Genomic DNA, 23,098 nt, shown 5'->3' on the forward strand with positions numbered 1-23,098 from the left:
ACCGCTCTTTAATGTTTGAGTCATCAACACGCAATAACGCGTTAGGAACAGTGTCATGAATGCTCCCAATTGATGTGTATCTGTACATTCGGAAATGTATACAAGACGAAAATATGCATTAGATGAACAACAAGTAAAAAAAAAACCCTCAGGAAGAGCCTAATCAGATATATTTAGGACTATTGCTTACCCCTGGTCATAAAGGCTGCAGTACTTGACCTTGCAAGTTAAGATAAATGACCAGACGTCCCTGCCATGGAAACTTGACAAATCAGGAAAGAAAATGCACAACCAGAATCCAAAAGTAACAGACTTTATCAGCACAGCAAGTACATACCAGCAAATTAGTACTCACGTTTGTTTGCATGTCAGAATGTCAAACTAAAAGGCAAAAGAATTGAACACCATAAACAAAATCTATTGCAATTTCTAAGGCAACCACTTCTACAGCAACTTCCAAAGCAAACATGATCTAAGACAAAGTAACAATATGAAACTGATTAAGGAGTTAAAGAGACCTATATGACCAATCCAAGATAGGATTCACCCTCATGAAAGGAGGCCATCCAGGGGAACTGGGAGAGAACTGCTCCTGGCCAACCTGATAAAACAGCGAACAAATAATCACAAGCCTAAAATTTTCTGCTAAATATGCAAAATATATGGATGGAAAGTTTCGAAATTGAATTGTTATGGCTTATTGAGACACGGCACAGAATTGAAGATACCGCAGTAGGATCACCAATTCGGACACCGAGAAAAATAGCTCTGATAGGGTTAGCCTTTAGCAATGCCTCCAACCCTGATTTGAAATCTTGACGAATAATATCCAGTTGCAGATTGTAACTGCCCAGAAAGCAGAAGACAATTAGCAACCACAAAACTGTAGTAATGCCGAAATCCGAATACACTTTGATGATCTAACTAAAAAACTGTCATCCATGATGAAAGAAACAGTTAACTAGACTGAAATACATAGGAAACAGAACACAAGTTCCTTACGTTTCAGCTGTATCATAAGTGAATCCATTGATTTCAGGAAATGCAGACGGACTCTCAAAGTATATGGTCCGGACTGGGAAAAGTGAGAGACCTCCATTAGAACAACTTTGCTCTTTCTTATGCAAGAAATAGCCAGCCCTGAGAAGGTGAAGCAACACCTAAAATCACAATCAGGGTCACTATCACTCAGAATCATTTCGATACATTTTTAGAAGAAAACCGAATATTGTTTGAGCATACAGTTGAGTCCTTCCCGCCATTGAAACTAAAGGCAACCTCTTCAATCCTGCAAAAGATGAACAAGTTTGATGCTTTCGAGAGTCAGCACGGCAAATAGCATTTCAGTGACAGTGTAGACATTTGTCACGGGACAAGGCAAAAACTTTCATATGGATGTGAAATTTTTAAATACTAATTCAGTGCGTTATATAGCAAGTCCAATTCTAAACGGGGACAACAAAGTGAATCAACATTGTGTTCAGGAATCTCTACTAAACTTCCATCATAAACTCTGCAACTGCCACATGACAGAACGGATCTCTGGTGTTCTTTAAACAGGAAAACTTACAGATACAAGAATTCAACAATGTTAACTAAGCCAAGGACACGACAAAGCCATACAAGTGAGTAAAAGCAAATCACTGAAAGGGATATTAAAATGCCATACAGAAAGCTTCTCTTTGAAGAAGGAATCGGCATCCAAACGCATATATATTACTGCTGATTAACAAAATGCCCTGTTTGATGTCCTGAAGTAATTCAATTCACCTACGATTATTTAAAATCCAATTCATTAAATTAAATCCAGCAAAACTCGTAAACATTCGAAATCCGAAAATTCCAAGACTGCCGTCTCAGATAGAAACCGCGTGCAAATAAAATTTGCAGACTTTGTTTCATCGATTTTTTTTCCAGCAACCAATCTAACGGTGACGAAATTCAAAGAACAGGATTAGAGAGATCGAGAATCTATGCTTATGAACTGTATCAAAGAAAACAAGAACTCACGAGTAAAGAGACATAGCTCTTTTAATGACATAGATGGCGTTGTTATACTTTGTCTTCAACCTTTTATCGTCGCTTTCTCCGATCGCTTTGTCGATCTCCATTTTCTTTTCCTGAGATTAAGGAATCAAAATTTCGAAAGAAACCCAGAAAAACCCACAACGGCATTGCTACAGATACGCAAATTGTCGATGTATCATTGGGGACAGCAACCCTTACCTTCTCTGGACGAACTCGAACTCGAACTCTAACTCGGTAGGAAATTTTAGCGTAGGTTGCCGGAGAAAGAAGAGAAGGGGAGAAGAGGACAGGTCCTTCCTGGCTGTTGAATCTTGGGTTTTCTAAAGTTTTCAGCTTTTTTTATTGCCACAACCAACCAAAATCCAGGAATTGGAAGTACAAAACAAGAGAGAGATTTCCTTCCGAGAAAATTGTAAATGAAAACTTTTCTCGCTTTTTCCCAACTAAAAGATCTCATCCTATCTGCGGAAACAAATTTATTGAGATGAGAGATATTACTGCAAATCCCATACCCAACCCTTTTCAGGTAAAAAAACAATGTATATACAAAAAAGTATCTATATGCATTGAATCTAATTTGGTGTTGGTGTTGTAATCAGAGAATATGTCAGAGACGTTCCCTTTTTTAATTGCAAAATTTGCAGGTTCAACCACAAGAATCCCCCATTAATTTCGACACAGAATAGTTGAATTATTATTATTTTCTAATTTAACTTGATACAGTATAAGTCTTATCGGATCGCATTTTATGTGTAAAGAGGTTTTTCTGAGAAGAAAACACTTCCGTAAAGAATAAAAGGGAGAATATTCAGATAAAGGCTATCCACATCCTCAACGCTAATTGGCACTTGCCAAATCCTACCTAACCAAGTTTGGATGCCCAAAACCCCGCGAGGATGAGGACAAAACACTTCAGCCGAAAAACTCTGCTTCATCTCTATGTCACGATAGATGAACCAATCTCAGAATCGTAAAAACACGAGAACACGGATAAATGATCAGACTCGTCACAATGTTTTTTTAGAAAGATGAGAAAAGCAGTGCCGTGTGTTAATAACAGTTTCATGACATGATGCGCTGATATACCTATAGTCATCTTAACGGCATGGCAATGAAATCCAACTTCAAACCTCAAGGACTTCGGCCAGAGAGATGTCAGGTTTCTCCTCTAACCCTAAAGATTGCAACTAAATTCTGTACCGAGGATATAAAAATGGAGAGGACATCTCTGGAGATCTTAGTCGAAAAGGCCGTCCCCCAGCCAACAGTCAACCAGAAAATCCACCATTTCCTGCAATTTTTAACGGCAACAAAGGTGACTGTGGTAACTAGTAATGTCAATTCCTCCATGGATAAAAGAAAAAGGTTGAAAGCAAGGGAAGAATAAGATTCTTCACGAAAATGCACGGCACGGGCTTAGAAGTTGTCTTAGTAAAAAAAACACCCTATTTCCCATGCCTTGACATAGACCACATTCCAATATAATTGCGTGAACGATAATCTCATGAAAGGAGTATATTTTTTTAAATATGCAGGAACTTACATCTAGTGGGATGGGCTTCTGAAAGGGTGCATTGGATAAAAGCAGATCCTCGTAAGTCGCATTAAAGCTGCAAAATTTGGAATTGAAGAGTTATTTGTAGATATGGAAACTTATGCTTAATTTCATGTGTTGGGGTCTGTAAAGTTTTCTTGAATACCTTATGACAGGTTCAGCTTGTTTACTTGAAGTCCTTTTAGACGGATCCCCAACCCACTGTTTTCTCATCTCGTGCCAAGAAATCTCAGCTGCACAATGAAAGGCCGACAGCATTCAAGATTAAAAAACTGTTTTTTCCATCAGCAAATACCTGACATTAATGCTTCATAAGACAAGCAACTGTGTATAAGGAACCGTAACTCAGTGAATGAGTAAGAATTTAACCAAAGGGGGATCCAGTTCAAACTACTAGTCCCGAATTTTCATCCAGCCGCAAGGATAACCTAGTTCAAGTAGTACTTAAAGGACAATTTTTAAGGGCAACTCACCATGGTTCACAAAAATCTTCTCATCTGATTTCTCTTTGTCATTACCCGCAGAGCTTGAATCAGTAGCAGAATCAGAGTTAGGTTTAGTATTTTCCATTCTTCACTGAATGTGCACCAGCAGAGTCCAAAGAACCCTCGTAGACCCGAAGCAGAACTGTGTGCTGAAATCTCCAAGCTAGGGAGCAACAAGCTAGCGCTGGAAAACAGAACATTTGATCATCTTTACCAAAAAAATGAGACAAACACTTGTCTACACATACAAATTGTTAGACTTTACCTACAAATAAATTATTATGCATATAATAAGATTCTGGATATCTGCATTGATCTTGTGACTACCCATTACATCCGTTACTTTAGGCAAAAAAATATTTAGGAATAAAATAAAGCAGTGGCAAAATCAGAGGCAATATAGTATTAACAAAGGTACATTACGAGCTAACAATCGATTCATGAAATCGATTGTTAGCAAGGTAGATCGTAGAAAACGTTTCACTAAATTGATCAACGCAAACTCACTTCAGGCTTCAAGGGAAAAATCCCCAAGGACTCTGAAGGGGAATGTGAAACAACACAATACTCTGCATGAAATTTAGTTGAATAACTTCATTCTGACTCTTCCCCATCGATAAATTTTGCTATTGTTGAGTACAAACCCTAACCCTAAACACCACAACCAGAACAAATTTATGTAGAACTAATCGTAAATATGATCACATCAACATTGACCCAAATCGGAAGATGGAAGTCATGAAAATCCAACATACTCAACCGAAATTGATAATCGCCAATGAAAAAAAAAAGCAGAAAAATCCAACGTTCAACCCACAATCGAAAACAGAACTCGCGAAGGAGGTTAAGAAAAAACCGATGACAAAGAACAAAGGAAATGAAAGCAAAATGATAAACAATGTAGGGGACGTGTACCTTCCTGCTTCAGGGATTTGGTTCCGTTCGTCAGAAGATTGTCGACGAAGAAGAGAGAAATCGCTTGGAAAGTTCCAGAAACAATCGACGACGAAGAGAGGAAACAGAGGGGACTGATTAGCGTTGGATTCTCTTATAGACTTATACGTTAAATACAAATGATTTAATATCTTCAAAAACTGTTTCCTCGTAATTTATTATTTAATTTAATTATTCATATACATGGTAACATCGAAACTTCCATATCAAATAAAGTCATAATAAAATAAAAAAGATAACCAAAAAAAATACTATAAACAAAAATAAATTAGTTAAAATTAAAACTACAAACAGAAAAATATAATTAGGATTTTGAAGGAAAAGGAAAACAAGAAATTGCGGTGAGCGTGGATCGAACACGCGACCTTCAGATCTTCAGTCTGACGCTCTCCCAACTGAGCTATCCCCGCTTATAGAAATTCGTATAATAAAATTCAAAAAAACTATTTTCGTTTGTAGCGCGTGAAGGATCTCTTACATTACCTCTACTCAGCTCCTCGCTCTCCGTCGCCGACCCAGCATCGCCATCATCGATGTCAGGTAAATCGCTCGTACGCGCACATGTTCTTTGTTCACTGTTTCTTTCTAAAAGCTGCGATTCAATCTGATCCTCCGCGGCGTTCTGTTCTTTATGTCGGAATCAATTCAAGGAAGAGGCGGGAATCGATAGCATAATGGTCCTCGAACGCGGCTTCAATGGCTGGGAAGCTTCCGGAAAACCGCTGCCAAGATCTCCTCTGCAATGGCGTGAATGCGCATAAAACATGAAGATATAAGGATTCCTTCACACATGTTCTTGAATATGAAAACCGATTCGATCTTCATCCTAACATTGTTCAAATAAATCCTAAACCTCTTAGAACTCAAATAAATGTTTATGTATGTGTATGTGTATATATAACTATGTTTACTACACAACATTCAGTCCGTTTCAAATATTATTTAATTCGGTTTTTAATAAAATATTGAATCATGGATTAATTTTGATTTTGTCACCCGTTTACTCCGTTGGGTTACAAGGAAAATGTTTTTATATAGGTTTTATTTGTTTTTACGATTACATTACATTTAATTTGATTCAAATTGGTTCTTTTATATACATGTATATCGGTCTTATTTCTTAGTATTTCACCTTTCACCGCTAATTGGAATAATTACCGAAAATTGGTTATTTTTCACCAACCCTACCTCCTACCTTCAACAAGACCGCTTGTTTCCTCACCGTAAAATCGAATCTCTGTCGAGCTCGAGTCTATAGAGAAACGTAAACGACGACTTCAACTCCTCAGACGTTTCTCGGTTCCAGATTCTGTAATTCGAGTTCCAATATGGTGAAATTTGTTCATCCCCTCGTTCTTTTGGGTCTAGGGTTTTCTATTTCCCAGCTCTCCCTTTTGTTTTTTTTTGTCTGACTTTCGGATTTTTTTCTCCGCAGGTTTGCCTTATGTGTTTGTTGCCGTTGTTCCTCGTCCCGATAGTCAATCTATTGCCTCGGATCTTCGATTATCTCATGGTAATACCCTCGTTTGATGCCTTTGTTCTTGATTTTAGGGTTCAAGTGTGTCGTTTTCTCTGTATTCTGTGTTGTTAGTATTTGTTAAGAAGCATAAGAACATGATATGATATGATAGAGTCACCGGTAATGATGCGAAGAAGAGGGGAGGGATAGAGTTTGAAGGAGGTTAATTATAATCAGACATTGAAACTGGGGACAGGAAGAAGAAAAGGTGATAACTTTTTTATCTGGAGAATTGGAAGAAATCAGAACTAGTTTGAAGTTTTTTTTCATGTCCAACAAAATAGATGGATCTTGGAAAGATGGAGATGAAATCGAGTTTTGAATCTTAATTATGCTGATATTGCATCTGGGTTCGTGTTTTTGCTCTTCGAGTGATGGAATTTTCTAGTTTTTGTTTAAGGCCTTGTGGATTCATGTTATAATCCATGCATACTACTGATGTGGCTTTAGTAGATTCGCGATCTTCGAACTTTGTTGTTTCTTTAGGCCCTGTGGTGATGAATCTCATTCTTGGATCTTTCGTTTTCACAACTGCTTGTTCGATTCTGACTTTCTTGTTTCGGGTTTGGTGAAAAACTAGGCCAAAGTGTATGGATTTCTCGGATGGGAATACAGGAGACCCGAGAGAGCTCCTCCGGCTTGTCCATACAAACCTGCTGCTAGAAACGACAATACCACCAAAGTGAGTGAAAATAAAATCAAACCGACTTGATTTACCATGTTTGCTTTCGAAATTGCTCTCCTTTTTAGACGCTTTCTTAAACAAAACAGTTTGTGATGAACTTTGTTGAAACATATACCAGATTCGTGCATATATATATATATATAGATGCTTTTAGCTACTTCAGCCGGCCCAAGTTGTAGAGTTCTTTATGACTTGATAGGCACCTCTTTCTTCCAAAAATCTGTGTGTCCCCTTTACAAAACGGTGTTAGTATAAAGTACAATGATATATAGTATACTATTTTCGTTTCAAACTCACCCCTTCAGTTCTGAAACATACATTCCACTAATAAGCTGCAAGAGCAACGTCATGGCGCAGTTACGTTTTCGTTCGGTTATTTCTTTATATTCGCGAATTACTCGTTTTGCACGATTCTGACACCAACCCTGAATCTCTCGCTACCCTTTTCGGCAGTCGGCTGCGGAATCCGGCTCCGAAGGCACGGAGACATTACCGAAACCGGTGGCAAGAGAGGCCGAGGTGAAGCAGGAATGAACCAAGTATGTTCTTTTTTTAATGTAGATAGTGCTTTTTACACATTTAATAATCCTGAACTTGCCTGAGTTTGGTGTGAAATTGTTTTTCAAATTATCCATACTTAACGAAATTCTCTATTATTTATAAATTTACATGTGAGTTTTATGTCCATTTTTTGAGCTCTCTTTCGTGGGTTGCTTTGGTTCTTTGTTATTTGCCTCTGGGTATATATCTCTTCGCTACCGCATTCGTCTTGTAGGTTTTCTGAATCTACGAGTTCAGATCAGATCGGATTTCAATTCCTAAAACTCGAATTTTTCGGGTTTGAGATGAAGTTTCGAAAACTCATTTGATATCCGAACCGAATCTATCTGAAACTGTAACCGTATGGAAGTCGATCATCTCGTGGTGGTGAATGAACTCCCTCGAAAGTATTTTGCATATGAATATGTTATCCGTACTGTTCCAATCAAATTAGGGTGGGACTGGTTGTATTATTGCGGTTGCGATTGTAGATGACAACGTTTTCATAGTGTTTGATAGCGATTATAAACTATTAGTATTGACGGATTAATAAATTGTTGTTAACCGCGATTACTATATTAAGGACGGTTATGATTTAACCGGTGAGTTTTCAATTTGTGGGTGGTGGGACGCAACCTATCGTCTATTAGAGTGGTCAATTTGTTTAATAATCAAATTTATTCAAATCGTAAGTTTTGTTTAATAATCAAATTTATTCAAATCGTAAGTTGTGTATATAAAAATCGAAGTGGTAAAAGCAAGGTTATGAATCGAATAAAAAAATAACTATTTTTTTTTTTTTGGAAAAATGGGAAATTATCTTCGTATCGGCATCTCATGGACCGTCTCATGTTGGGGCAGTCCCTTCACTCCGAAGCCACGTGCGTACGATATCACAACGTTCACTAAAATGCGCTAAAATATTAATGTAAAGATTTAAAAAGAGAGAATCTGTATTTAAAAAAGTTATAATAAAACAAAATATGGTTATTAATAATTTCATATTTCATGCTTACATCTGTTCTGAAGCTCTCTCCTTTTTTCTCTCTTCCCATTTGTTCCCTCTTTTGTAGCTCCTCTCCTCTTCTCTCGTCCGCTCTCTTCCGGGGTTTGATCGCCGGGAAATTCTCGCCGTCCGATCTGCCGGCGATCTTTCCAGTCATTTCGATGGTCTGATTACCGCCGGCTCAGATCTATGACAACATTCCGGTACATTTCTTGCTTTTTCATCTTATTCGCGCCTTAAATATGAGGAACCTGATCCACGAGAAGCGCTGTCGGCCAGCATTTGAATCTGAATAGCTAGGGTTTCTGTTTCTTCGAGTTGCATGCTGATCCATTGAGTTCTCTGTCAGTTATCTCATCCAGCTAGGAGAACCTAGGGTTTCTATTCTGGGGGAGAGGAAAGCTAGGATTCTTGCTTCGCCGCGTCGCCATGTTTAAGAAAATAATGAAGGGAGGGCACCGGAAGCCCTCTAAATCCGAGTCTAATGATCAGTCTATGTATGGGTTTGGTCCTCCGGGTCGGTCAGGTCCAGGGTCCAATGTGGTTGTTAGCCATGCCTCTCGTGGTGCCCCGGTTCCATCCTCTCCCGGTCCTGTAGCCGCCACCCCACCACCTCCACCGATGGGCTCTGTCGAACCCCTCCCGTTGTTCAGGGATGTACCTGTTTCGGAGAGGCAACTCCTATTCATGAGGAAGCTGCAGATTTGTTCTTTCCAATTTGAGTTCACTGATACGCTGAAGAATGTGAGAGAGAAGGAGATCAAAAGGCAAACTTTATTGGAGCTCGTGGATTTTATTCAGTCTGGATCGGGTAAGATCACGGAAGCATGCCAGGAAGAGATGATAAAGATGATTTCTCTCAATGTATTCCGGTGCCTTCCTCCGGCTTCTCACGAGAATACGGGTCAAGAACCTGCAGATCCGGAGGAAGAGGAGCCCTATTTGGAACCCTCTTGGCCTCATCTGCAGCTAGTGTATGAGTTATTACTGAGATATGTTGTTTCTTCTGATACGGATACGAAGGTGGCCAAACGGTATATTGACCATTCTTTTGTGTTGAAGTTGCTTGACTTATTTGATTCTGAAGACCCGAGAGAGAGGGAGTACTTGAAAACGATTCTTCATAGGATTTATGGGAAGTTTATGGTCCACAGGCCCTTTATTAGGAAAGCAATTAACAACATATTCTATAGGTTTATTTATGAGACAGAGAGACACAGTGGGATTGGGGAGCTGTTGGAGATTCTGGGCAGTATCATAAACGGGTTTGCCTTGCCTATGAAGGAGGAGCACAAACTATTTTTGGTCAGGGCGTTGATACCGCTGCATAAGCCGAAACCCATCTCTCTGTATCATCAGCAACTATCTTACTGTATCGTGCAGTTTGTGGAAAAAGATTACAAGCTTGCGGACACAGTGATCAGAGGATTGTTAAAATATTGGCCCGTGACAAACTGCCAGAAGGAGGTTCTCTTCCTTGGAGAACTTGAAGAGGTTCTCGAGGCAACACAGCCTGTTGAGTTCCAGCGTTGCATTGTTCCTCTATTCCAACAGATTGGTCGCTGCCTCAATAGCTCTCACTTTCAGGTTAGTAATCGCTTATGTATCTATCAGTAAAGCTTTTTTCCCCTTCTCTGGTCTGGAGGTTTCATCTATGAACATCACCTCAAATTCTGTATCTTTTGCTATGGAGCTTCATCTAGCCAAGAATGGTATCATGTCATAATTTAGCTTATTCGAGGCAATGCATATACAGTGTTGCCTTCTGATTTCCTCTTATGGATATCACCTTAAAGTCACGTCCTTCTACTTGCATCCTCCTGGAAAAGAGGATGCGACTTAGGTGCTTTCCCGCTTAAGATTTAGTCATGTTTTTCTTTTTCCTGTTTGCTTCTTTCTCCCTTTATCATGCAATTTGATTTCATTCCAGAAAGATTTAGTCATCTTTGTTTGGCATTATATCAGGGAATAGCACTGTAGATTTAGAAAGGATCACTGCATGTGATATTGGCGTGTAGAGGTCTAGCTCGGTTCGCTTATCGGGAGTCAGTATCCATGTGTTTAGTTTATAACTCCTTTGGAACAAAATTTGTTACATTAGAATGAAAGGGTTTTGTAGAGCAGGATCTTGCCTCATCTAATCCAATCGAGTTATTGAGTCATTATGCCCTAACTGTGAAAAGTTGGAAACTTTTTCTTTCTACTGATCGATCCTTTTAACCACCATCTTCTCTGATCATTTGGGTAGTTAGAATTAGTGTTCCATTGGATTATTAAGATTTTGCCTTGCCTTAACTTTTCTCCTAAGCTTTTGTTTTGTCCTAAACGCCATGTGTATATTTCTTATACTTGTCCAAGAAGTTGCTAACTTGATTTTCCAAAACATTCTTGCACAATGAAGATCCCTCTATTGGTTAAGTTCCGATTCCAATATGATGCAGGTGGCGGAAAGAGCCCTGTTCTTGTGGAACAACGAGCACATAGTGAATCTCGTGGCACAGAACCAAAGGGTGATACTGTCGATAATATTCTCGGCCCTCGAGAAGAATATACGTTCGCATTGGAACCAGGCGGTGCACGGTTTAACGGTCAATGTGAAGAAGATGTTCATGGAAATGGACGGAGAGCTGTTCGAGGAATGCGAGCGGGAGTACGAAGAGAAGCAGGCTAAGTCCAAAGATGTCGAAGAAGAACGTCTTCTCAAGTGGAGGAGATTAGCTGAAGCAGCTGCCCAACGAGACTAGACATTCAATAATAATATTATGGAAAAAGAAAAGGTATTCTTTCGCCCTTTTTTTTCTTTTATTTAATCTATATAACGTTTCTGATTATTGTTATTATTATTGGTTTTCCTCGTTTCGTCTTTAATCTTGGGGGGTCTATATCATATCTTTCCAATTTCAATGGCGTCGATATTTATATATATATATTTTTTTTGTGGGGTTATTACAAATGGGTTTGTGAGATCTTTGTTGTTGTTTTTAATTTTTGGGAATTTTTAAATCGGATATTATTTGTTGTAGCTTGTATGGTACGTGTCATCTGAAATCCAAATTAGTTTATTTCTGTATATATATGTATGCTCTCACAAGATTTGAATCATCTGATAAAAGACGTGATCTCGACCGTTGATATCGTGAATCGATCTGGACCATTCGTCAATATAGGTCCAACTGCCCAAGATCAAATGAAAAGTAAAAATTATAGAACTTGACCATATTTCTATATTATTTCTAAATATCGATAATGTCTGAATTTTAAAAAAATTAAATCAATTAAATACAAATTAAATATTAGAATCAATAAAGTTGAATTTGAAAAATCCGACTTAAATTAAATTGGAACTAAATATAATCTAAACTAAAATATTCCATCTCCCCATTTGTTTAAATATGGAAGAAGAAAAAAAAAAAGATGACCGTTCAAGTGTTTTTAGAGCGTATAACTCAACAATTTCTAGATTTCAATACGAAAGAAATCTCTTCACTTTCATACACAAAGCGTTCTCTGATAGAATCTGAAATTCAGACAGTGGAAACTATAACTCTCCCGGAAAAGAAACACCGCCAAGTCTTTGCTTTCTCTTCAGTGTAATAATAACAAGAAGGTAAGTGACAAATTTACAAAGAAACCATCCGTTTGTTTTCAGATTTTACACACAAAGGAAGGCCATTACATCACATTACACAATATCAACTTCAAAGAAGATGGAGGTGGAATGGATTCAGTTGTGAGCTCAAAGATTAAACCAACAGATCAAAGATTTAAAAACTTACATATAAACTCGGGGTCGGGTCGGGTCGGGTCGGGTCACGAGTTGCAACAGCCTCCTTGTTGAGCCATGTGTTCCGGTTTCTGCTTCGATATGTTCCTCTTCACTGCATTTGATCCTTCCTCCAAAAGACTCGGTACCTCCATTATCTGTACAATATGTTTCTCCACGATCATATAATCAGATTTCAACTTCGGTTTTTATAAAAAGGGTCTTTGAGTTTTCACTAGAAAACATCTCGGGTCTTTACTGTCCTGATCATAGAATCAGAATTTGCTCGGTTTCGTAAGGGTGTTTGAGTTTTCTTACCTTCAAAGCAAGCTCTTCAAAGCATTGCTCTACGTTTTCTCGGGTTTTAGCACTGCATTCAAGGAAGAGGCACTTGAGCTCTTTAGCTAGAAAGACCCCTTCTTCTCGGCTGACTTCCCTGTCGGATTCCTGTAATCGTTGAGTGTATAAAAAGTTCATCAGAAGCTGCAATCTCGATTCAAAAGACTCGGAAGAAGAAGAAGCTGTTAACTCACTCTGTCCACCTTGTTACCAACGAGAACCTTGACACAGTCTTGGTTCGTAGAGTAAAGCTCGATTTCCTTCGCCCACACATCCGATAGGTTAATAAACGTTTCCCTTCTCGTCACATCGTAAACTGCATCACCGAGAAAGCCAGAGAGTAGAGTATGAAACGCCGGGAATAATTCCGAGACTCGGGTTTCTCATTTATGTTTTAAGTATTTCGATACGAGAATCACAAGAGGCATACCGAGAATAATTCCTTGGGCGCCTCTATAGTAAGAGCTTGTCAGTGTTCTAAACCTCTCTTGCCCAGCTGTGCAAGTAAACCACACAAGAATCACACTGAACAATGAGTTTTGTATGTAATACCTCAAAACACCTCCAATAGATTCCTTTTTTTCTGATACGAAATGACACGAACTGAGATGGATCGGGCCAAACCTGTGTCCCAGATCGTTAGTTTAAGTCGTTTTCCGGCCACTGTAAGCTGTTTGATCTTGAAATCAACACCTACAAGAATTTTCACACATCATCCATGTCAACTAGAGAAACAGAGCAAATTTCGGATCGAGACAACAAGATTTGGCCGATTAGATGCTTGCAAGATTGACTAGAATCCTGTGATCATTCGTGGAGAATGATCTATCAAGAAGAGTTATTCCATCGGGGATTAGCTAATAGCAAATTAATTGATCATCAAGACCCTGGAACCGGTATCCAATTGCCAATAATACAACAACAGCATTCACGAAATCAAACTGCAAATCCAACCCTCATTACTTCAGATGACCAGACAGGTTGCTCAAACAGAGCAAAACTCGGTTGAGACAACAAGATTTGGCCGATCAGACAGGTTGCTCAGATTGCGTCTGGACCACTGAATGAAGGGCTCCCAGACATGGTGGAGAGTACTATTTGATCGATCAATAGAAAGAAATTTCGACTTAAACCCAGAATCTCTTTTACCAGACCAGACAAAAGGTCACACGTCTGTGAATCAAAACCCTAATCTTTTGTCTGTGGCCATAGTTTTTTAGCATTAACTTCTTACGGATCCTACAGTCCAAGATCCAAACAGCAACGAAACTACAAAGCAAAATTGACCATTCATGCCCAGTATCCAGTACTCCATATCTTACTGTTTTCCCGGGAACCAAACAGAAAATAAAAATCTCAGAAATTGTAAGAAAGGAAAGACAAATCTGAGGCATGGATGTTTGCGACATTAACATACCGATGGTCGGGGCAAGATCCTCGACAGAACTGGAGATGAAGCTCACGAGCAAGCTGCTTTTACCAACACCTGAATCTCCGATCAACAGGATCTTGAACGATAGATCATAACCTCCTTGTCCTGATGAAGAAGACCCCATTTCTAAAACCTAAAACCCAGATGAAATCTCCCCTAAAGTTTTCTTCTTTCTCGATCTAACCCTCCGAAATTAGAGACCCAACACACAAAAACAAAAAAAAAAGGGGCCCTGGGAAAAGAACTATGAACCACGAGAGATCAAATCATACTAAAAAAGCAGACTTGTTTTTTCTTGCATATATTTTTAGCTGTCTGTAATGATGATGGAGATGCTGGGTGTTGATATCAACATCTCCGCTCCTCTTCTTCTCTATCTTACGAGTAGAAATCGAAAAGGGGGGAAAAATCAATAATTTGTAGAGGAAAAAAATTGGGATAGGAAACAAACACCTGACACTAACGTTATTCTTTCCTTTTCTCCGACACGTATTTGTTGGGTTTTGTTTGTGTGTGTGCGCGTGTATAGAGATATGTATTCTTTTCTTCTTGTCAAAGTGAATGCATATTTTGGGCCAAAACCCAAAAAAAAAAAATAGAATCAATAAAATCCAAAATCTCCGTAGTTTTTTTAATTACTTCTTGCATGTTTTTTAGGAAGGAAGCCAGTTTAATTTGTTTCAATAATTGTTTTATACGATAAAGTGGAGCTTTCACAATTAATTAAAATTAAAATACTATATAATCCTTATTTCTAATTGATCCAGCAGCCTAATATGAAGGCCTTCGTTTGCTGTCGGCCGAGCCGGGAAAACCCCACCTCCGGCACGAGTGCCGCGTCATGCTCCATCTACGTGGACCTACTACCGGTCATTTTTTTATTTTTTATTTTCTATAAAATAGTTGTATGATTATTGTTCACTACAATTAGTCTAATTGTATATGGTTAAATATCATAATGTAAGGCAATGCCTACTTTAATTTGATAAATCGGACCGATGGGTCTTCCAAACTTGAGACTTCATAATTTGACGGATAAATAATGGTACATATTTCAAATTAGTGGTCGAAAAACCACTTTTTATTAAAAATAAAATATATGAGTGCAAAATAAAATCATAATAATCATGGAGCATCTTTTTTAACAACTGCATGTACATACGGATTATACAAAGTGCTTGTAAATTAAATATTTAAATCTCCATGGGCCATGGCATGCATGCGGGTTGGTTGAGAAAGTTCCAAGTAATGATCACAAAATTATTCGTTTTTATTTCTCACATATGTACATTTTAGAATATATATTAGTTTAGCTTCCTTTAATAAAAAAAGACTTGTTCCTCGTTAAGACATTAACGTCTAGAAACATTGTTGTGTATATATATATACATATATGTATATGTCATTTTTATTAGGGATGAGCAAGTCTTGTCGGAGATGACCCACGTAGTGCAATGATTGGTAAAGATCGTCTACAGAATTCCTCAGTTGTCAAATCATACATATATATATATATATATACATCTATATATATAAAAAGAAAAATTCTAATTCCGTTGGCAACAAAGTTAGTCAACAAAAGTTAACCAAAACAAGTGTAAAAATGGAAAGGAAATTACCAAAAAAATCATCTAATTATAAGATAACTATCACATTCATAACAAAATTTTAAAATTTCAAAATTCATATTGGATTTGAATTTTTTTTTCTAAAAAATCATTCGAAATCTAAAATTTAACAAAATCTTAATCGGAACAGAATTAATTTTGCCACGTAGAAAGAAAGCATCTACATGGCGTCTATGTGACATGTATGTGTTCGCCACGTAGTATATACGTGATATTAATAATAAAAAAATTAAAAAATTGGAAAAAATGTAAAAAAATGTGAAAAAATTTTAAAAAATGTAAAAAATGTAAAATTGTAAAATATTTTCAAAAAATGTAAAAATTATAAAAATTGTTAAAAAATTATAACAAATTGTAAAAAAATTCTAAAAATGTAAAAATTTGTAAAAATTGTAAAAAAATGTAAAAAATGTAAAAAAATGTAAAAAAATGTAAAACAAATTGTAAAAAATAATAAATTTTTAATTTGTTTTTTAAAAAAGGGAAATTTCCAAAAAACCAACATCCAATTACGAGATAACAATCAAATTCATCACGAACTTTATAGTTTTCCATTTTTTACAATTTTTACAATTTTTTTAACATTTTTTGAAGATATTTTGCAATTTTACATTTTTTGCAATTTTTATAGTTTTTTGCAATTTTTTTTTACAATTTTTATCATTTTTATAATTTTTACATTTTTTGAATTTTTTGAATTTTTGTACAATTTTACATTTTTTACCATTTTTTCATTTTTTTTATAATTTTTTCACATTTTTTATAATTTTTTTTATATTTTTTCCATTTTTTTTAAATTTTTTATTATTAATCTATGTGTATCCTATGTGGCGAACACGTACGTGCGACATAGGCATCGTATAGGCGCTTTCTGCCTATATGGCAAAATTAATTCTGTTTCGACGAGTATTTTGTTAAAATTTAAATTTCGAATGATTTCTTAGAAAAAAATTTCAAATCTAATATGAATCTCGAAATTTTAAAAATTCGTGATTAATGTCATACTTATTTCATAATTGGATGTTTTTTTTTGGAATTTCCCATATCGAAACTACAAACGCTTTGCTCTAAAAAAAAAATCATCCATTTCTTGAGGAGGGAGGGAAGACCCTCCGGATGAAGCGGAGGAAACGGAGAGAGTAGAAGGAGGGGTCGACAGAGGAGATGGAGCGAGGATCGAAGTGGAAGGACTTGAAGGCATGTTCCATCCTCTTGGAAAGGTTGTAGTCTTGTAAGATGTCGATAATGCCGAGGTAGAGGACAACATCGTAGCATTCGTGGAACATATGTTCCTCCTTTCCCGCTATCACCTCTGCTCTCGCCGGCATGTTCACTCCCAGCTGTATCTGCACCCTGCACGTTGATACCCGTCATTTCAGGAAAACCAGAAAAATTGCGGTCTGAGCTCGGGTATTCACCCTAATGGACAGCCAAATTACATAAAACCTCTCTAAGTTTCAAGTTTAGATTCGGATAATCCGAAAATTTCGAGTATCCTACCCGAGTCAACTCCTAATATATCGTATCTGTTTTGAGAAAAAAAAACTCGAAATCCTGTATTTAAACTCTGGTTCCCAAACCCACGAGTATTCAAGAATTATCTCGAATAACCGATCAAAAAAGATCCGAAATCGGGTAATATCACGTGAGACGGATGATGGTTTAGTTTGATTTGGTTCTTCATTTTTATCAGTAACACAGAGAAAAATATGCTTCGATAATTCAAAGTAAAAAGAATACCTGGCTGTTCCGGGGAGAAGGAGATCGACTTCCTCATCGCCAGCAGCGGGAGCACGTAATCTGCTACCTCTGATGTGAGGACCGACCACCACATCGTCTGTCTCCCGAGGGACCAGAACCAGTCCTTGCGGATATGACAACATGAACATGTCATCCTCAATAGTATCTGCAAAAAAAATTCATTTACAAAAGTTTCTATAACAAGCAAAATATCCCGAGCCGTCCGACAAGCAAGTTAAAAAGGATTTCTCACCATCCTCGGCCACGCTTTCCAACCCGTCACCCGTCATGCTCCGGCTTCGGACCATTCCCGACCTTAGATACTGCGGAGCTCGATGATGAACACCCAGTAAAAGACTGTAATCCATTATGTTTTCAGCTTCTAAGAACTTGCTATCAACCTCTATTTGCCTGTTTGAAAAAACCAGACAAGGGCAAGTGAAGAAACATAAAGACATGACATGAAGGGTATTGTTCCTCGGAAAACAAAAAGAACAGTACTTTAGTAAGGCTTCACGCCAGGAAGGCTCCAAGTAGAAACAGTAGTTCAGATCCAAGTCTTTAAGTATAGTGTTCTCGTCTATTTCGACTTTGTACGCAGAGCGTCCAAGTGATGAACCTTTCAGGTCAAACCTCCGATGAATTCTCAATTCTGTACAGAACATGTTGCCCATCACCACGAACCGGAACTGCAATCCAAAGAGCGAGTTTTTTTCAGTTTAAGTCTATGAAGTTTCAGACACACTGACTGTAATGCAGAAGACAGTTTCGGGTTTTTCCCTCTCGGTTTCCGTATAAACAGATTCAAAGCTCGGGTGTTTATTTTGGATGATGATCATACCGAGTTTTCAGTACCTTTTTACCACTGGAAGGTTTAACTCTGTGAAGGCCAAAGAACTTGGTTATAAGTGTGTTCTCATACTTCTTCACATGATGATGGTAATCTGGAAGCATCCTCACAAGAACCTTAACGATAAAATTTATCGTTACTAAAGTCCGTAAAATGCAAATGGGCGGCCATACAGAGAAGTGCAATATTCAGACAAGAGTTGCAAACCTTAACTTCAGATTTCCTCAGTGTTTTGATCATGAACCGATCATCCTGAGATAGGAAGAATACACTACCACTCTTCCCAGGAGAGGAAAGTTCCCTCAAGGAATCATTTCCACAAATGGACATCATATAGTCAGCTGCATCAATCTTGAACAGCTCCCTCAGGTCCCTAACAGTTCAGGAATGGATATAAATCGGTGAAATACTCTTTTTTTTTTTTGGGTGCGATTAAAACTAACGTTAGAAAATGAATCTTGTATGCTAAAACCACAAAACAACAAGTCCTTAGACTTGACTTGAGTTCAGATACAACAGAATTGAAGCAAAATCAATGTCAAGTACCAACCTGAACACCATCGGACAGTAGTCTTTCCATTTAAAATCTTCCGAGTGGTGAGGAGGAGTCATCGAGGAACCAGCTTTGGGAAAATTCATCCAAAAACTAGCCCGTGGTCCAAAATCCGATTTCCTCACTTCACGTCTCTGTATCGGTGTAATTTTCCCCACGGTGTATCTGACCATGTTCTAGGACATGTCAAATGATAGCTATGTTTTAAACTAAGATGATTGGCAAGGAGTGAGTACTTATCTGAAAGCAATACCCTCATTCTGTAATGAGTTACAGACTAGCTGGATTGACGTGCAATTGTTTTGTATCTACCTATATATGCATATCTTTGTAACGAGTCATCATTATAGGACGGAGGATTTACAAAGAGACCGACTTCCATACCTGATCCCGAGCTGCAAACTGAGCATCAAATCATAACTCCGGTGACCTTTGATAATAACTTCTCCGGGCTTCTTAGACTCTTTCACGAGTCTTCTGTGCCTCCTTTTCGCTCTCTTCGATGGTCGTGTAAACCCGTTGTTAACCACGAGCTCGCTTATCAAGACACCTTGCATATATTCACGCTCCAATACCGGCACGTTTGATTTGTTTCGGACGTTACCACTATCTAAACCTGGCTTAGATAAATCTGAAGAGTAATCATGTGCAATCACCTTTTCGATAGATACTTCAAGACTCCATCGTCTTTCTAAAGAGACCCTTCCGTTCCGTGACTGTTCCAAGTTCATTAAGCTCCCCTTTGAGAGTTTATCAGTTGAACCGAGCCCGGTTCCATGGTTCATACCGACTCTGATGCTGTTCATATTAACCGAAGAAGCAACTTGGTTCTGTTTTCTAAAATCCGGTAGAACGCCTCTTTTTCTAAGAGCATCTAAATAACACTCCTGCACATCAGGAACCTTACTCCCTGCAGGATAGAATGAACCTTTACCATCCTTCAAACCTCGTGTCCATGTTCCGACATAGCATCCACCATCACTCCATGTGTATACTCCGAATCCATGCATCATGCCATTCAGCCAGCTTCCTTCATAGGAGTCTCCATTAATCCATGTCAGAGTACCCTTCCCCAACATTTTTCCACCTTTCATATCTCCGAGATAAACATTTCCGTTTGCCCACGTATACTTTCCCGGCCCTTCTGCCATCCCCTGAATCCAAGAGCCTTCAAAGACATCCCCGTTAGGGTAAACCTGATATCCAAGCCCGTGTTTGAGATTAAGCCGCCATCTTCCTTTATAGGTTAAGTTGTCGGCACTTACATATGTCCCTGTACCATGCATATAACCACCTGAAAACTCCCCATCATACCATGCCCCAGAAGACCGTATCATCTTTCCATTCCCATGCCTCATCCCACGCCTCCATTCCCCCTCGTAAATGCAACCATCTGACCAGATGTACTTCCCGGATCCCTCGGGGATATTTCCAAGCAGCGAACCGGAGTAGCATTCGCCATCGGGCAGCGAGAGCTCCCCGACTCTGAATCCAGCATTCTCAGATACGGCGGAAAGTTCTCCATTCCTTAATATAGATGCAAGTTCTTTATTAGTAATTGCGTCGGCGGATTTTGTTCTTTCTGCACAAGCAAGTGGTCCTCCCACATCAAGTGTGGCCATAGGGATAGACATGCAAATTGCCGAGGGAGCGCCTTCGGGAAAAAGCTTGCAGATGGGTCTCGTCGACGAAAATGAGATGGTATCTCTAAAAGCTCGTCCCTTCAGGACTGTCACAACAACAAAAAGGGGAGCTTTACTGGTCAGGAACCATGATTGAGGATATAGACTGCGCTGAACTATGCCACTGACCAAGTACCTTAACTAGAAGAATACAGGTTGACTAATTTCCCAAAGATTCTAGTTCCAGTTACAGGTTGATCAAAAGCAATGGGGGAAAAGAACAAATATGGTATGCTCTTCCAAAGAGGAAATACTTTTTCTTAAGATGGGTATCTGATTATTATTCCTATCATACAAAGGCAAGAAAGTTCTTTCGATTTCACACACATAAACAAGAAGAAACGTCCATAAAAAGCATAAAACTTGAAATCCGTGGAATGCCCATCAAAGAAATGATTCCCTCCAAAATCTACAGACAAAACCACGGAATTCACAGCAATGCGGGATCCCAATCCATTGATCAAACCGCCATATCGAGTCTCAGAACCTCCAGAAGAATCTCATTTTGCAAATCTGAACTCGAGAAGGAAATCTCTAATCACACGTCAAACAAAGCAGTCCTCATACGAAACTATACAGGTATGATACTAGAAAAAGACGATGTGTGTACGTAGTAACACCGAGTTCGTGAACTGGGTTTCTCAGAAACACGCCCAAAGATTAAATCAAAAGCAACCGTTTCGAAGATCGCAGAATACTTCAAGCAAAAGAAAACCAGACAGAGACAAACGGAACGCATGGAAATGTCCGAATCGAAAATGGAATTGGATGCAACACCAAATCGAGTCATACGCCATAAAATGCAAAAGGACAAAATGAAACCCAAAACCTATCTCCGGCTATGTAACCATTTTCATCGAAAAAAAAAACAAAAATAGGAAGAAGAAGAAGAAGACGGAGAAAAATCGAGTTGCAGAAACCGTACGGACAAGCTTCTTCTTCTTCCTTCGTATTCGTTTTCTGGTCAGAGACGATTGGACCAAATCCCGAAGCTTAGCGCCGTAGGCCCGTAACGACAGCTCTTTTTATATCAGCCAAAAAGAACGAAAATAAAATAAAGAATGCCTCTTTCTATGGAAAACAAGCTCCAGCTTCCAATTGATCAAAGCAAGAAGACGGATATACCCTTCATGTTTCCGCCTTCGTATGTTTTCACTATTTTCTTATCTGGTCCCAGACAAAAGTTTTTCTTACACTTCAGCATCAAAACAACTATTCGTGCACTGAACACCCCCCCCAAATCTAATATGAATCTCGAAATTTTAAAAATTCGTGATTAATGTCATACTTATTTCATAATTGGATGGTGACTTCCTCCAAAAAAAAAAAAGCGTGTACGAGAGACAGTGCGCAATCCAATTGAAATCAAACCCAACTGAATATTGGAATTAAATCAAAACATAAAACCAAATTGATATGCAATAATTGCTTTTGATTGTTAATCCTTTCCAAAATTTTCTAATATTTTTTTAATAAGAAAATTCTCCGTACACATCTTCCTTAGATCCAAAAGATCCACCAGATGATTACCGGCTTAAGATGGAATGTGCCATAAAATTATTTAAATATTGATAAGATGGATTCAAATACATCTATTGATTTTTTATCAAATCAAACGCTAAACCAAAGGAAATTGAGTATTATGGGATTGTATTGCAAATCTTGTTTTGTAACTCTCTTAAGTCATCATCGTGCTTTTAGATAATCATTGCGATATTATTGGTGACCAAAAAAGGCTGGATTAAACTAATAAAAAACGAATAAATATATTTAATTAATTAATTGGTTAATTCATGAACTTAAAGTATGCTTTCCCATGCAATATACGTACGTACCGATTATTTTTATGTCCATCTCATGTAGTTAATTTATTTTAAATGTTACTTTTTTTAGTTTAATTTTAATTTTAATTGATTTAATTTAATTTTAAAATTTATGGATTCGCTTTCATTTATATGCATCAATCTTAATGGTAATTTCTATCAAACAATTATATCAACCGGTTTTATTAGGTATTGTACTATCCGAAATTATTACAAAGTTACAGTTCTAACTTTTCAGTTAATTTTATTTTTTTTTAGATATATTTTTGTGATAACGAGTGTTCGCTGTTTCGCATGTGATGTGTCCGAACTCAGAGCAAAATATGCCCTACAAATTATTACTACCCGTTGATGTTATGAGCAAATTTTAAAAGGCAAACTAATTATTTTTCGTAAAAAAACAAAAATAGTTAGATATCGATGGCTGAACTGCTAACTTGGCGAGTGTGTTGGAAAATAATCGAAAAGACTTATATACCTGATACGATATAAGTTTTCAACACTGTATCTTGTTAT

The 23,098-nt window shown here is 37.9% G+C and overlaps 5 protein-coding genes and 1 non-coding gene across 14 annotated transcripts in view; 1 reads left to right on the plus strand and 5 right to left on the minus strand.

Moving 5' to 3' along the window:
* The window catches only part of LOC104826918 (FAD synthase), a 5,389-nt gene extending 3,079 nt beyond the window's left edge, over positions 1-2,310 (minus strand). For 2 of the 8 annotated variants that reach the window (XM_019204141.1, XM_019204140.1), the window contains exons 1-8: positions 2,227-2,310; positions 2,011-2,120; positions 1,243-1,288; positions 1,003-1,160; positions 729-846; positions 519-601; positions 191-250; positions 8-80 (exon numbers count right to left, since the gene is read on the minus strand). In XM_019204141.1, coding sequence (XP_019059686.1) covers positions 8-80; positions 191-250; positions 519-601; positions 729-846; positions 1,003-1,160; positions 1,243-1,288; positions 2,011-2,111 — 639 coding nt within the window. In that variant the 5' untranslated portion in view covers positions 2,112-2,120; positions 2,227-2,310. Of the gene's footprint in view, positions 1-7; positions 81-190; positions 251-518; positions 602-728; positions 847-1,002; positions 1,161-1,242; positions 2,121-2,226 lie in introns of those variants that run through there. The other 6 variants (XM_019204142.1, XM_019204143.1, XM_019204144.1 and 3 more) reach the window with 6 other exon arrangements.
* On the minus strand, positions 2,226-5,100 carry LOC109117269. Its single transcript, XM_019204145.1, has 5 exons — positions 4,984-5,100; positions 4,057-4,252; positions 3,729-3,816; positions 3,572-3,638; positions 2,226-3,319 (listed from the first exon to the last, which is right to left on the minus strand). Exons 2-5 carry the CDS (start codon positions 4,151-4,153, stop codon positions 3,266-3,268), a joined length of 306 nt encoding a protein of 101 aa, XP_019059690.1. The 5' UTR covers positions 4,154-4,252; positions 4,984-5,100; the 3' UTR covers positions 2,226-3,265.
* A 259-nt stretch (positions 5,101-5,359) lies between these two features.
* On the minus strand, positions 5,360-5,432 carry TRNAF-GAA. The gene has a single exon. It is a non-coding gene; the product is annotated as a tRNA-Phe (tRNA).
* Positions 5,433-8,792: 3,360 nt separating this feature from the next.
* LOC104826920 (serine/threonine protein phosphatase 2A 57 kDa regulatory subunit B' beta isoform) lies at positions 8,793-11,844 on the plus strand. The gene is made up of 3 exons (XM_010559891.1): positions 8,793-8,975; positions 9,122-10,359; positions 11,214-11,844. The coding sequence occupies exons 2-3, from the start codon at positions 9,202-9,204 to the stop codon at positions 11,514-11,516; spliced, it is 1,461 nt and encodes a 486-aa protein (XP_010558193.1). The 5' UTR covers positions 8,793-8,975; positions 9,122-9,201; the 3' UTR covers positions 11,517-11,844.
* Positions 11,845-12,322: 478 nt separating this feature from the next.
* On the minus strand, positions 12,323-14,740 carry LOC104826921 (ras-related protein RABC2a-like). The gene is made up of 6 exons (XM_010559892.2): positions 14,292-14,740; positions 13,499-13,567; positions 13,305-13,370; positions 13,069-13,190; positions 12,854-12,982; positions 12,323-12,693 (listed from the first exon to the last, which is right to left on the minus strand). The coding sequence occupies exons 1-6, from the start codon at positions 14,428-14,430 to the stop codon at positions 12,583-12,585; spliced, it is 636 nt and encodes a 211-aa protein (XP_010558194.1). The 5' UTR covers positions 14,431-14,740; the 3' UTR covers positions 12,323-12,582.
* A 2,184-nt stretch (positions 14,741-16,924) lies between these two features.
* LOC104826922 (phosphatidylinositol 4-phosphate 5-kinase 9) lies at positions 16,925-21,797 on the minus strand. 2 transcript variants are annotated; one of them, XM_010559895.2, is made up of 9 exons: positions 21,685-21,797; positions 19,462-20,806; positions 19,075-19,242; positions 18,732-18,897; positions 18,530-18,640; positions 18,176-18,363; positions 17,928-18,085; positions 17,675-17,840; positions 16,925-17,287 (listed from the first exon to the last, which is right to left on the minus strand). In XM_010559895.2, exons 2-9 carry the CDS (start codon positions 20,709-20,711, stop codon positions 17,014-17,016), a joined length of 2,481 nt encoding a protein of 826 aa, XP_010558197.1. In that variant the 5' UTR covers positions 20,712-20,806; positions 21,685-21,797; the 3' UTR covers positions 16,925-17,013. The 2 variants fall into 2 exon arrangements, with proteins under 2 accessions (XP_010558197.1, XP_010558195.1); XM_010559893.2 differs by lacking the exon at positions 21,685-21,797 and adding an exon at positions 20,896-21,653.
* Between the last annotated feature and the right edge of the window lie 1,301 nt (positions 21,798-23,098).

Source organism: Tarenaya hassleriana, unplaced genomic scaffold, assembly GCF_000463585.1.
Source record: "Tarenaya hassleriana unplaced genomic scaffold, ASM46358v1 Cleome5, whole genome shotgun sequence".
NCBI classification, from domain to species: Eukaryota; Viridiplantae; Streptophyta; class Magnoliopsida; order Brassicales; family Cleomaceae; genus Tarenaya; species Tarenaya hassleriana.